This window comes from Lipotes vexillifer, unplaced genomic scaffold (genome assembly GCF_000442215.2).
Source record: "Lipotes vexillifer unplaced genomic scaffold, Lipotes_vexillifer_v1.1 scaffold496, whole genome shotgun sequence".
Taxonomy (NCBI): Eukaryota; Metazoa; Chordata; class Mammalia; order Artiodactyla; family Lipotidae; genus Lipotes; species Lipotes vexillifer.
In genome coordinates, this window is record NW_006786690.1 from 5147349 (window position 1) to 5161860 (window position 14512).

Genomic DNA, 14512 nt, shown 5'->3' on the forward strand with positions numbered 1-14512 from the left:
CCTTACCTGCCAGGGCCAGCTGAAGGGGACCGCATCCTCACCATTGACAACGCGGGAGGAGAGGCTGTAGGAAGTCTGGCCAAAGCCCGAGGCTAGAGGGTAGAGTAGAAGCGTCAATCAGCTAGAGGGTCCCCCAAAGCAAAGAAGAGGTCTGGGTCCCAGTCCTAGCTATGGCACAAACAGGCTGTGAGATCCCATACAACTCCTTGCCCTATCTGAACCTCAGTAACCACATATGAACAATGAGCATTTGGACTAGAGCAGGGATTTCTGGACTCCCAGGAGTCTAGGGAGAGAGATGAACATGCGGCTTCCTTTCATGGCAGGAATGAAGGAGTTGATGCACTTAGAACCATGCCTGGTACCCAATGAGCCCTTGAGAAGTGATAGCTATTGTCGTGAAGAGTGGGGGCTTTGGAGTAAGACTGCCTGGATTCAAAGTGCAGCTCTGCCCCTGGTTCTAGGATGGGCTCCTTTACTTCTCTGAGGGTCAGTCTCTACCTGTAAAATGGGGATAATAATAGTACTGACCTTAAGGGGACTGTTGTGAGGATTACATGAGATAATATACGAAAAAATCCTTAGCTTTCTGCCTGGCATATAGTAAGCACTCAGTAAACATTATCTGTTACCATTCATTATTGTCAGTCAAGAGACGTTGCTTGGAGAAGGTGGCCCTGAGCTGTAATGTAATATGGCAGAGAGTCCAGGAAAAGGCTAGGCCACAGGATATGGAGTGCAGTAGGGGGAGTGTGAGAGGAGAGTTGGAGGGTTAAGCAGAGGAACAGAAACTCCAACCCAAGCAGTCTAACCACAGACCCCCAAAGTCTTTCCCACTAGACTTTGTTTACCACCCACGTCGAGGACTCCCACCACAGACCTTTGGGTCCCCCGGTCTTCCTCCTGAGCTGGTCTATCACCCACAGCTTCCTCTCTATTCTCCTGCTCCAGCACCAAGCTGAAAACCTCCACAATCATGCCCCAGATACAAGGTGGGACCTCTCCTATGGAACCAGGTATTGGTTTTGCGAGACTCAGGGTGGGTTGGTAGATTTCAAGGGCTCCTGGCACCGGGCAGCACAGGCTGGGGTCTTACCAAGGGCCACAAATAGGAGACAACTCAGCAGCTGGAGCATCGTGAGTTTTGAGACTGTAGGAAAGAGATCCATAGCCTGAGGCTTTAATATAGGGCAGAAGATGGGTGAGGGGGGTCAGACTGGGCCCCATTCCCGGAACAGGTGGTAGAACACCAGGTCTCCCATGGTCCAAGGCTACAGCCCCCACCCACTGCAGATGGGGGAGAGACAGCCAACAACAGAATCCAGGGTTCCCTGCAATGTGTGGCTGCACAGGTGGCACTGAATGGCAAGCTGATAACAGGGGAAGGGGCAGGAAAGTTCACATCAGAACAAGACAGCCTCTTCCAGGAACAAACATAGGCTCTGGGACTGGTCACACCTGGGTTCAAATCCTGGCTCTGACATCTCCAAGCTTTGCATCCTTGGACACATTGCTTAACCTCTCTGATCTTCAGTTTCTGTCCTCTAACATAGGGTTAATATTAGTATCCACCTCAATTAAAAACATTTTTTGTTGAGGACTTTATCAGGATGTTTTTGGGGGTGCAGCCATGAACAAGAATGGTCCCTGGGGCTTCTCTGGTGGCGCAGTGGTTGAGAGTCCGCCTGACGATGCAGAGGACGCGGGTTCGTGCCCCGGTCCGGGAAGATCCCACATGCTGCGGAGCGGCTGGGCCGGTGAGCCATGGCCGCTGAGCCTGCGCGTCCGGAGCCTGTGCTCCACAACAGTGAGAGGCCCGCGTACCGCAAAAAAAAAAAAAAAAAAAAAAAAAAGAATGGTCCCAGCTTGGGAATTCCCTGGTGGTCCAGTGGTTAGGACTCCACACTTTCACTGCTGAGGGCACGGGTTCAATTCCTGGTCCGGGAACTAAGATCCCCACAAGCCAGGCGGGGCGGCCAAAAAAACCAAATAGAGCATTATAAAATTCCTCTGTGGATATCATCCCTATGACATTCCTTTGCTTTCATTAGCGATTTCCACATGCATATGTATTCCCAAGCAGTACATTGGGTTTTCCTCTACTGGCCCTTTGTATAAGAAGAATCACACAGTGATTATCCTTTTGTGATCTAATTTTTATTTTGTGTTCAATATTGGTTTCTGAGACTCGTCCATTTGCAGTTGATTTATTTTTACTCTTACTAGTCCATACTTTAGATACGTCAAAATCTATCCACTCTATTGTTAATGGATATTTGAGTGTTTCCAACTCTTTGCTGTTATGGAAATGGTTCACAAGTATCTGTTCTATCCTTGGACAAGAATTAATGCACTATAGGGTATGTGTTTGTACAGCTAAACTGGGTAATGACAGCATTGAATATTCCCATTAACATGAAATGAAGGTTCCTATTATTCCACATCTGAGCCAACCTTTTTATTTCTGTTTTCCAATGTTTGCCCAATTGTGAGGCATGGAAGGGTGTTTCATTGTGATTTTAATTTGCATTTAACTGATCACAAGTGAGATTGAGTATCTTTTTAAATGTTTGTTGGTCATCCATATTTCATCTTCCATGAAATGCCTGTTTAAGTCTTTTTGGCATTCTCTATTTTTAAAAAAATTATTCAATTTATTTAAACAAAACCAAGAAACTGTTCACCCGTTTCTCCCCCCGTCTGCCTCTTGCAACTACTAAATTGTTCTCTGTATCTACAAGCTTGTTTTTTTGTTTTGGTTCTTTTTTAGATTCCACATATCAGAGAGATCATACAGTATATGTCTTTCTCTCTGTTTGACTTATTTCACTTAGCATAATGCCCTAGAGGTCCATTCATGTTGTCACAAATGGCAATGGCAAGATTTCATTCTTTTTTTTAATGGCTGAATCTCACACACACACACACACACACACAATCCATTCACCCTTCAATGGACACCTGGGTTATTTCCATATCTTGGCTATTGTAAATAATGCTGCAATGGGGAGTTCCCTGGTAGCCTAGTGGTTAGGATTACGGGCTTTCATGGCTGTGGCCTGGGTTCAATCCCTGGTCAGGGAACTGAGATCCCGCAAGCTGCGTGGCACGGCCGAAAAAAAAAAATGCTGCAATGAACATGGGGGTGCATATATCTTTTCAAATTAGTGTTTTAGTTTTCTTCGGATAAATACCCCGAAGTGGAATTGCTGGATCATAGGATAAACCTATTTTTAATTTTTCGAGGAACTTCCGTACTGTTTTCAATAGTGGTTGCACCAATTTGCATTCCCACCAACAGTGCACAGGGGTTTCCTTTTCTCTGTATTCTTGCCAACACTTGTTACTTCTTATTTTTTTGATAATAGCCATTCTAACAGATGTGAGATGATACCTCATTGTGGTTTTGATTTGCAGTTCCCTGCTGATTAATGATGTTGAGCATCTTTTCATTTACCTGATGACCATCTGTATGTCTTCTTTGGAAGAATGTCTGTTCAGAGCTTCTGCCCATTTTTAAATTGGATTGTTTGGTTTTTTGCTATTGAGTTGTATGAGCTCTTTGTATTTTGGATATCAGCCCCTTATCAAACATATGATTTGCAATTATTTTCTCCCATTCAGTAGGTTGCCTTTTCATTTTGTTGATGGTTTCCTTTGCTATGCAGAAGCTTTTTAGTTTGATACAGTCCCACTTTATTTTTGCTTTTGTTGCTTTTGCTTTTGGTGTCAGATTCAAAAAAATCATCAGTAAGACTTATGTCGAGGAACTAACTGCTTATGTTTTCTTCTAGGCATTTTATGGTTTCAGGTCTTATGTTCAAGTCTTTAATACATTTTGAGTTAATTTTTGTGTATGGTATAAGAGAGTGGTCTAGTTTCATTCTTTTGCATGTGGCTCTCCAATTTTCCCAGCACCATTAATTGAAGAGACTCTCTTTTTCCCCATTGTATATATTTTTGGCCCCTTTGTTGTAAATCAATTGACCATGTATGCATAGGTTTATTTCTGGGCTCTCTATTCTGTTCCATTGATCTATGTTTCTATGTTTATGCCAACACCATACTGTTTTAATCACTACAGCTTTGTAATACAGTTTGAAATCAGGCAGCATAATGCCTCCAGCTTTATTCTTCTTTCTCAAAATTGATTTGGCTGTTTGTGGTCTTTTGTGTTTTCATACAAATTTTAGGATTGTTTGTTCTATCTCTGTGAAAAATACCATTGGAATTTTGATAAGGATTGCATTGAATCTGTAGATTTCTTTGGGTATTATGGACTTTTTAACACTATTAATTCTTCCAATCCATGAGTATGACTCTTTTTGCATTTATTTGTGTCTTCTTCAATTTCTATCTTTTTTTTCTGGCCACACCATGTGGCATGTGGGATCTTAGTTTCTTAACCAGGGGTCGAACCTGCACCCCCTGCATTGGAAGCACAGAGTCTTTTTTTTTTTTTTTAACGTCTTTCTTGGAGTATAATTGCTTTACTATGTTGTGTTAGTTTCTGCTGTATAACAAAGTGAATCAGCTATATATATACATATATCCCCATATCCCCTCCCTCTTGGAAGTGCAGAGTCTTAACCACTGGACCACCAGGGAAGTTCCCCATGTCTTCTTCAGTTTCTTTCATTAATGTCTTGTAGTTTTCAATACACAGGTCTTTAACCTCTTTGGTTAAATTTATTCCTAGGTATTTTATTCTTTTTGATGAAATTGTAAATGGAACTGTTTTCTTAGTTTCTCTTTCTGATAGTGTGTTATTAGTGTAAAGAAATGCAACCGATTTTTGTTTATTGATTTTGTATCCTACAACTTTACTGAATTCAGTTATTAGTTCTAACATTCTTTTGATGGAGTCTTTAGGATTTTCTATATATAATATCATGTCATCTGCAAATAGTGACATTTTACTTCTTCCTTTCCAATTTGGATGCATTTTATTTCTTTTTCTTGACTAATTGCTCTGGCTAGAACTTCCAGTTCTAAGTCAAATAAAAGTGGTGAGAGTGGACAACCTTGTCTTGTTCCTGATCTTAGAAGAAAAGCTTTTGGCTTTTCACTGTTGAGTATAATGTTAGCTGTGGGCTTGTCACATATGGCCTTTACTATGTTGAGGTATGTCTGCTCTATACTCGTTTTGTTGAGAACTTTTTTAAAAAATAATAAATGAATGTTGAATTTTGTCAAACACTTTTTCTGTGTCTATTGAGATGATCATATGATTTTTATCCTTCATTTTGTTAATGTGGTATATCATATGACTGATTTGTGGTTGTTAAACCATCCTTGCATCTCTGGAATAAATCCCACTTGATCATGGTATACGATCAAGCCTTTTAATGTACTGTTGAATTCAGTTTGTTAATATTTTGTTTAGGATTTTTGCATCTATATTCAACAGGGATACTGGCTTATAGTTTTTGGGGGTTTTGTGGTGTCCTTTTCTGCTTTTGTTATCAGGGAAATGCTGGCTTCATAAAATGTGTTTGGAAGAGTTTCCCTTCTTCTATTTTTTGGAATATTTTGAGAAGGATAGGTATTAATTCTTCTTTGAATGTTTGGTAGAAATCATCTGTGAAGCTGTCTGATCCTGGACTTTTGTTTGTTGGGAAGTTTTCAATTACGGATTCAATCTCCTTGCGAGTAACTGGTTTGTTCAGATTTCCTGTTTCATCATGATTCAGTCTTGTTAGTTTGTATATTTCTAGGAATTTATCCATTTCTTCTAGGTTGTCCAATTCGTTGGCATGTAATTGCTCATAGTTGTCTCTTATGAGCCTTTGTATTTCTTTGGTATCAGTTGTAATATCTCCTCTTTCATTTCTGATTTTGAGTCCTCTCTCTTTTTTTCTTGATGAGTCTAGCTGAAGGTTTGCAATTTTATTCATCTTTATAAAGAACCGACTTTTAGTTTCAATTATCTTTTCTATTGTCTTTTTAGTCTCTATTTCATTTATTTCTGCTCTAATCTTTGTTATTTCCTTCCTTCTACTAACTTTGGGCCTCATTTTTTCTTCTTTTTGTAGTTCCTTGAGGTGTAAAGTTACTTGTTTATTTGAGACTTTTCTTGTTTCTTGAGGTAAGCATTTATTGCTTGAACCGCCCCCTTAGAACTGCTTTTGCTGCATCTCATAAATTTTGATACGTTACATTTCTATTTTTATTTGTCTCAAGGTGTGTTTTAGTTTCTCTTTTGATTTCTTCCTTGACCCATTGGTTGTTCAGTAGCATGTTGTTTAATCTCTCATATTTGTGAATTTTCCAGTTTCTTCATGTAATTAATTTGTAGTTTCATACAATTGTGGTCAGAAAAAGATGCTTGATATCATTTCAGTTCTCTTAAATTGATTAAGACTTGTTTATGGCCTAATGTATGATATATCTTGGAAAATGTTCCGTGTGCACTTGAGAAAAATGTGTGTTCTGTTGCTTTTGGATGGAATGTTATGTAAATATCTGTTAAATCAATCTGGTCTAACATGTCATTTGGTCATTTTAGACCAAAGTTTCCTAATTGGTTTTCTGTCTGGATGATCTATCCATTGATGTAAGTGGGGTATTAAAGTCCCTTACAATTATTGTACTTCTATCTATTTCTCTCTTTAGGTCTGTTAATATTTGCTCTATATATTTAGGTACTCCTATGTTTGGTGCATAAGTATTTACATGTTATATCCTATTGTTGGATTGACTCCTTTATCATTGTGTAACACCCTTCTTTATCTCTTATTACAGTCTTTGTTTTAAAGTTTATTTTTTCTGACATAAATATAGCTACTCCAGCTTTCTTTTGGTTTCCATTTGCATGGAATATCTTTTTCCATCCATTCACTTTCAGTCTGTGTGTGTCCTTACATATAAAGTGTCTCTTGTAAGCAACATAAAGACAGGTCTTGTTTTTTTTATCCATTCACCAGCTTTATGTCTTTTGATTAGAGAATTTAGTGCATTTACATTTAAAGTAATTATTGCTAACTATGTACTTATTGCCACTTTGTTATTTGTTTTCTAGTTGTTTTTGTAGTTTCTGTTCCTTTCTTCTTCTCTAGCTCTTTTTTTTTACGGTTTGATGACTTTCTTTAGTGGTATGCTCATATACCTTTCTCTTTATCCTCTGTGTATTTACTATAGATTTTTGCTTTTGGACACCATGAGGCTTACATATAAAAACTTAAATCTGTAACTGTCTATTTTAAGTTGATAAAAACTTAGTTTTGATCCCATTCTAAAGCTCACCATTTTTACTGGCAGCAGCTGGAACTTTTGAGATGATAGGAAAGAGACATATATCCTGAGGCTCTAATATAGGGCAGAAGATAGGTGAGAGAGGTACAGACTGGGCCCCATTCCCAGAACAGGTGGTAGAACACCAGGTCTCCCATGGTCCAAGGCCACACCCCCCGCCCACTGCAGATGGGGGAGAGACAGCCAACAACAGGTCCCAGAGTTTCCTCCAACGTGTGGCTGCACGGGTGACATTGAATGGCAAGCTGATAACAGGGGAGGGGGAAGGAAAGTTCACATCAGAACAAGCCAGCAGTTCCCAGGAACGAACATGGGCTCTGGGACTGGTCACACCTTGGTTCAAATCCTGGCTCTGCCACTTCCAAGCTCTGCATCCTTGGGCACATGGCTTAACTTCTCTGAGTTTCAAGTTTCTCACCTCTAACATAGGATTAATATTAGTCGGGGACTTCCCTGGTGGTGCAGTGGTTAAGAATCCTCCTGCCAATGCAGGGGACACGGGTTCGAGCCCTGGTCTGAGAAGATCCCACATGCCACGGAGCAACTAAGCCCATGTGCCACAACGACTGAGCCTGCAAGCCACAACTACTGAGCCCGCGTGCTGCAACTACTGAAGCCCACGCTCCTGAAGCCCACGCGTCCACAACAAGAGAAGCCACCACAATGAGAAGCCCGCACACTGCAACAAAGAGTAGCCCCCACTGGACGCAACCAGTGAAAACCCACGCACAGCAACAAAGACCCAACGCAGCCAAAAATAAATAAATAAATAAATTTTAAAAATATATATTAGTATCCACCTCAATTAAAAAATTTTTTTGTTGAGTACTTTCTCTATATCAGGATGTTCTTGGGGATGCAGCCATGAAAAGAATGGTCCCAGCTGGGACTTTCCTGGTGGCGCAGTGGTTAAGAATCCACCTGCCAATGCAGGGGATACAGGTTCGATCCCTGGTCCGGGAAGATCCCACATGAGCAACTAAGCCCATGCACCACAACTACTGAGCCTGTGCTCTAGAGCCTGCGAGCCACAACTACTGAGCCCACGTGCTGCAACTACTGAAGCCCGCGTGCCTAGAGCCCATGCTCTGCAACAAGAGAAGCCACAGCAATAAGAAGCCCACACACCGCAATGAAGTGTAGCCCCCGCTCGCCGCAACTAGAAAGCCTGTGCACAGCAACAAAGACCCAACGCAGCCAAAAATCAATCAATCAATCAATCAATAAAGTCTATTTCTGGTTGTGGTGGAAGGTGCTATGAAAAGAATGAAATGTAGGTGACTGGGGTGGGAATGGGAGTGACTCATTTAGATGGGGACCAGAGAGCGTGATGAAGCCCTGAAGGAAAAGCTCTCCAGGTGGGAAGGACAAGAAGTGCAAAGATCTGGAGGCTGGAATGAGCTTGGCTTGTCCAAGGAGAGGAGGTCAGTGAGGCTGAAGCATAGTAGTCAAAGTGAAGAGTGGTAGGGGATGAGGTCCAAGAAGAGGTGATGCCTAAAGCTGAATTCACACCTGATCCAGCAATTCCACTCCTAGGTAGGACCCTCAAGAAAATCATGCACATGTGCCCCAGGAGACATGCACAAGAATGTTCCTGGTGTTCCTGTCCTCAATCCTCAATAACAGAAACATAGAAACAACAGAAATGTCCATGAAGGCAAACGGGTGAAAATGTGTAGTATATTTATACAATGGAATATTAATCAGCAGTCAAAAAGAATGAATCATCATGGCATGCCACAATGTAGATAATTCCTAGGAGTAAATTAAGAAGGAAAAAAAGGCCCCAGAAGATGAAATGCAGTTTAATACTCTTTTTATAGAATTAAAAACAACTGAGATTTTAAAATATACCTTTTAAGGAATGCAAATAGGTGAATAAAACTGTATAAAAAGGCAAGCAAAGGCATGATGAACAGAGGATTCTGGATGACCATTAACTCAAGTCTGGGGTGGAGGAAGGAGGTTAGATTAGATGTTGTTAGAGCTTCCTGCTTTGCTTTGGTAGTTTTCATTTTGGTTTTAGCTTTTTCAAAGGTAAATTTGCATACAATAAAATTCTCCAGTTTTAACTGTAAATTTAATAAGTCTTGACAAACACACACAGTCATGTAACCACCACCACAGTCATGATATGGAACATTTTCATTACCCGAGAAATTTCCCTCCCACCCAGTCGCATTCTATCCCACCCCCACACCTGGCCCCCCTGGCAACCTGTGATCTGCTCTCCATCTCTTTAGTTTGGCCTTTTCTAGCATCTTTACATACAAATGGAAGCATATAGTATATAGCTTACGTTTCTGGGCATCTTTCGCTTAGCATAACGCTTTTGAGAGTCATCTGTGTCATTATGTTAGATGTGGTTTTGAAGGCGGCAACTACATTATTTAAAATAACTGTCTGTCTAATAAATAAGAGTGGCCCATGAGCAGACTCATGATATTTGATTAATCCAATTCTGTTACCTGAAATCCAGATTTAGAGAGAGAGAGAGAATAAGAAAAAGAGAGAGAAAGAGATGGGTGAAGACCAGACCCTATAGGGTCTCTTTGCAGATCAGGCTGAGAAGGAGTTTGGTCTTTATTCTAAGCATAAGGAGAAAGCTATGGTGGGTGGGAGTGGTGATTAAGTAAGGGAAGGACCTGGGATCTCACTTTTGCTTTCAAAAAAATCTCTTTCCTGGGTACCGTGGGAAGGATTGTGAGGTGAGGGTGAGGGGGACAAGCAGGGCTATGAGGGGTGGGCGTGGGGCTTGGCCTGGGACGGTGGAGATGGAAGTGGAGAGATGTGGGTGTGGTCAGGGTATATTTTGGAGGTAGAGCGATACCTGAGATCACCTCAGTGGAGTGTGAAGCACAGAGCCTGGCACTAAATCAGTGAACTCAACTCACATTAATTTGTAGAAAAGACTTAGCACACCTTCACTAGCTGTTGGAAACAACCTCCCAGCCCAGGGACTGACATTTTTTAGGGGCTCAATGAATGTTTGCTGAATAAGGCAAACAGGCTCTGCAGACTTTCCTGAGCAACGCTCGTCTCTCCTCAACACCCAGCGCTCTAAGGATCACCAGACTCCTTCCTGCCGGCATTACTGATTGTGTAGAGCCATCCTTTGGGGGCTCCTACGTTTCAGAAGCATGGGAGGAAGGCAATGCTTAGTTGCTTTAAACGGATCCCTCATGATGGGCTGTCAGGCATCAGCTGGGCAGGGTTTCTTTTAGGGGTGCAGCCCCTCCGAGAACCCCACAGTGATGTCTGTGACTCTAATAGCCTGAGCCTGTGGTGAGAGTGTCGACACAACAGAAGCAGCTGTGAAATCCTTCAAAGTGTGATAAAAATAGCTGTGCCCTCCCTTACTCCCTGTTCCCTATGGGCCTGGACATGTTTGTTTGCTCAGCTTTGAAGCTCAGAGCCATTTCCCAGAACCTGAGCAGAGGAAGAAAGGGGGAGAGGCCGAGGACGTGGCTGGGGAGCCGGAGGGGTGGGTCAGACCCTCCTGGATCCCACTGTAGAGTGTCTGAAACAGACAGAGCCTAAAAGATGATCTAATCCATCTCTTCTGACAGACAGGAAATTAAGGACCAGAGAACAGTGAGGACTGGCCCGGGGCCCCCCCGGTTTGTCACTGCCTGCTCCCCGCTCCAACGTCACACGATAAGACTCTCCAGCCTTTAACCAGGTGGCCTTGAGCAGGTCCCAGCCTCTCTGCAGACAGGCACGCAGCCACCCTGGCCCTCTGCTCTGTCCCAAGGGAGATGAACCCTCCAGGATTCTCTCTCACCACAACGCCTGTCAGGTCATCTTATCCTCAAGGCCTGGTGGACACATTGTCATGGGTGCTGCTGGTTAATCCTCAGGGTTTTCTGGCCTAGGAGCAGCTGGAGCTTTCCCCTGGGAAGAGGGAGCTGGCAGGGAAGCTGAAGGATCCACAGTAGGCCTCAGCCTAAAGCAGGCCTCATCCTGAACTGGAGGTAGGGGTCTGGGTGTGTGGGAGAGTATGGGCAGTTGGGAGGTTGGTCTGGAGGGTAAGGAGGCTCGGGCAGCTAAGGAGTCTTTTCTTAGGGAGGAGCGTTTTCATTGTTTCTAGTTCCGGGAAACTTTATGAGGGCCAAACTTTCTTATCAATCTCTGAATTCCCAGCACCAGAAGAGGCCTGGCACATGGTGTGTACTCAGCAATATACACATTACATTAAAAGAGGCTATTTACAATAGCCAGGACATGGAAGCAACCTAAATGTCCATCAACAGATGAATGGATAAAGAAGATGTGACACATATATACAATGGAATATTACTCAGCCATAAAAAGGAACGAAATTGAGTTATTTGTAGTGAGGTGGATAGACCTAGAGACTGTCATACAGAGCGAAGTAAGTCAGAAAGAGAAAAACAAATACCATATGCTAATGAATATATATGGAATCTAGAAAAATGGTACTGATGAACCTAGTGGTAGGGAAGGAATAAAGATGCAGACGTTGAGAACGGACTTGAGGACACGGTGAGGGGAAGGGGAGTCTGGGATGAAGTGAGAGAGTGGCATGGACATATATACACTACCAAATGTAAAATGGATGGCTAGTGGGAAGCAGCCGCATAGCACAGGGAGATCAGCTACGTGCTTTGTGACCACCTAGAGGGGTGGGGTAGGGAGGGTGGGAGGGAGACACAAGAGGGAGGGGATATGGGGGTATATGTATACATGTGGCTGATTCACTTTGTTGTACAGCAGAAACTAACACAATATTGTAAAGCAGTTATACTCCAGTAAAGATGTGAAAAAAACAAAGAGGCAACGAATGAATCAATGAAGCTAAAGATGCTTCAGTGCCCAACTCTTCCTCCCCTGACTCTCATAAAGGGCACATCTGGAGGCCCGCCCCTCTGCGCAACCCGGAGAAGCCAGCCAAGCGGCAGCGTTTGGATGGTGGTTCTGAAGAGCAGCATTCGGAGGACGTTAATCTGTGCTCTGTGACAAATAAGCCACGATAATGGAGCCCCTGCTGTGTTCCCTGCTGGGGGCTCAGCTCCCACCCAGAACCCAGTGGGCACTCAATAAAGAATCAAAGATCCAATGGGCTTGGGAAATACGAGATTAAAGAAAGTTCAAATGGGGGCTTCCCTGGTGGCGCTGTGGTTGAGAATCTGCCTGCTAATGCAGGGGACACGGGTTCGAGGCCTGGGAGGATCCCACATGCCGCAGAGCGACTGGGCCCGTGAGCCACAACTACTGAGCCTGTGTGTCTGGAGCCTGCGCTCCGCAACAAGAGAGGCCGCGATAGTCAGAGGCCCGCCCACCGCGATGAAGAGTGGTCCCCGCTTGCCACAACTAGAGAAAGCCCTCGCACAGAAACGAAGACACAACACAGAAAAAATTAAAAAATAAATTACTAAAAACTCCTACCCCCAACATCTTAAAAAAAAAAAAAAAAAAAGAAAGTTCAAATGGATCTTTCCTGTAGAACTTCTCAGAGTCTGTAAGGTACCAATGTTCACCTTGAGTCACCCACAGTGATCTTAAGTCCCAGATTCTCTGGTGCCTCACTGCCCTGTAGCACCCCAGCTACCAGCCCCATCCCTCTCAGATGGGGCAGCTCAGCCTCAGAGATCAGGCAGGTGCCCCCCTGGCCCTGCAATGGCACCAAGAAGCCACTGAGGGGACCCAAGGCTGGGACGACAGGCAGGTGGCTCCTGCCCTGAGGAAGACACTGCCTCCGCTGGGACCCGCGGTGATGCTGGACAGTGGCACTGGGGAGGGATATGGGCCAGTGCCCTGTCTTCCTGGGGCTGAGCAGGTGGGTGGGAGAAGCACCCCCACACACCTCCACTGCTCTGGGAGATGGAGGTGACAAAGGGGCTGGAGGTGTGAAGCCCCCCTCCCTCCCCTGCTCTCATTCCACAGCCCTCCTGGCATGTACACATTCAACAAATGTTTGTCAAAGACCTACTAGATTCCAGGCACTGACCTGTCACCAGGGATCCTCTTGCGAAGAAGACAAAGCTTCCTGAGCCCACAGCCAGCAGGGGGCGTGTGGCAGCAGGAACCAGGTGTCAGCCCACTGGACGCTCTCCCTCCACCCCTCGCCGGGCTCCACCCACCCTGCACCGCTGGCTGACCTGATGGAAGCCTCCATGGGCTCCATGGTCCTCTGGGTTTCGTTCAGTCAGTGGAAGGTGCCAGAAGGAGACTGGAGGACAGGAAGATGGGGCATCTATCCCAATGCCTGCATCCCTCCATCAAAGGCCCTGGCTCCTATCAGGGGACCTTCACCTTTCCCCAAAGCTCCTACCTCAGGGCTCCATTCACTGCTTCCTCCCTCTGCCCTTTCAGGCCCAGGGGTGATATCGGCTCCCCGCTGTTGCTAGCCTTGAGATGCCTCATCATTCCTTGTTAGTTTCTCCAACCCCATCCACACTTTTATTTATTTATTTTTTAAGATTTATTATTTATTTATTTATTTATTTTGTTTATTTGTGGCTGTGTTGTGTCTTAGTTGGCACGTGGGATCTTCACTGTGGTACACGGGCTTCTCTCTACTTGTGGCATGAGGGTTTTTCTCTTCTCTCGTTGTGACGAGCAGGCTCCAGGGCGCCTGGGCTCTGTAGTTTGCGGCACACAGTCTCTCTAGTTGAGGCTCGCGGGCTCAGTAGTTGTGGCATGCAGGCTTACTTGCCCTGAGACATGTGGGATCTTAGTTCCCTGAGCAGGGATTGAAACCGCATCCCCTGCATTGAAAGGCGGATTCTTTACCACTGGACAACCAGGGAAGTCCCCGCACGTTTATTAAATATTCCTCAATTACCCCTTGGGCTTGACATCCGTTCCTTTCCCAGACCCTGACCTATGACACACGTTTGTTTGAATGTAACTGAGACCCTAAATAACGGTGCATGAATAAGAGAGAAATTTATTCTTCTCTAACCTCAAAGTCCAGGCTGGCATGGCAGCTTTGCTCTGTGAAGTCATCTGCTCATTCTATTTCTCAGTTCCTCCAACTCTAGGGTGTGCCCTCACCTGCAAGGCATGGGTTCAATTGTGTTCCCCTCTCCAAATTCTCCCGTACCTCGGAATGTAACCTTATTTGGACATAGGGTCATTGCAGATGTAATTAGTTAAGATGAGGTCATTAGGGTGGGCCCTAATCCAGTATGACTTGCATCTTTATAAAAAGCTGAAATTTCGACATAGAGAAACATGCATAGAAGGAAGGCAGCCACCTACTAGCTAAGGAGAAGGGCCTGGAACAGATCCT

The 14512-nt window shown here is 44.1% G+C and overlaps 1 protein-coding gene across 1 annotated transcript in view; it reads right to left on the reverse strand.

Moving 5' to 3' along the window:
- CELA3B (chymotrypsin like elastase 3B) overlaps positions 1 to 1151 on the reverse strand; it is a 6244-nt gene extending 5093 nt beyond the window's left edge. Inside the window, exons 1-2 of the mRNA XM_007459209.1 lie at positions 1097 to 1151; positions 7 to 92 (exon numbers count right to left, since the gene is read on the reverse strand). Of these exons, the coding sequence (XP_007459271.1) occupies positions 7 to 92; positions 1097 to 1136 (126 nt within the window). The 5' untranslated portion in view covers positions 1137 to 1151. The remainder of the gene's footprint in view (positions 1 to 6; positions 93 to 1096) is intronic.
- Between the last annotated feature and the right edge of the window lie 13361 nt (positions 1152 to 14512).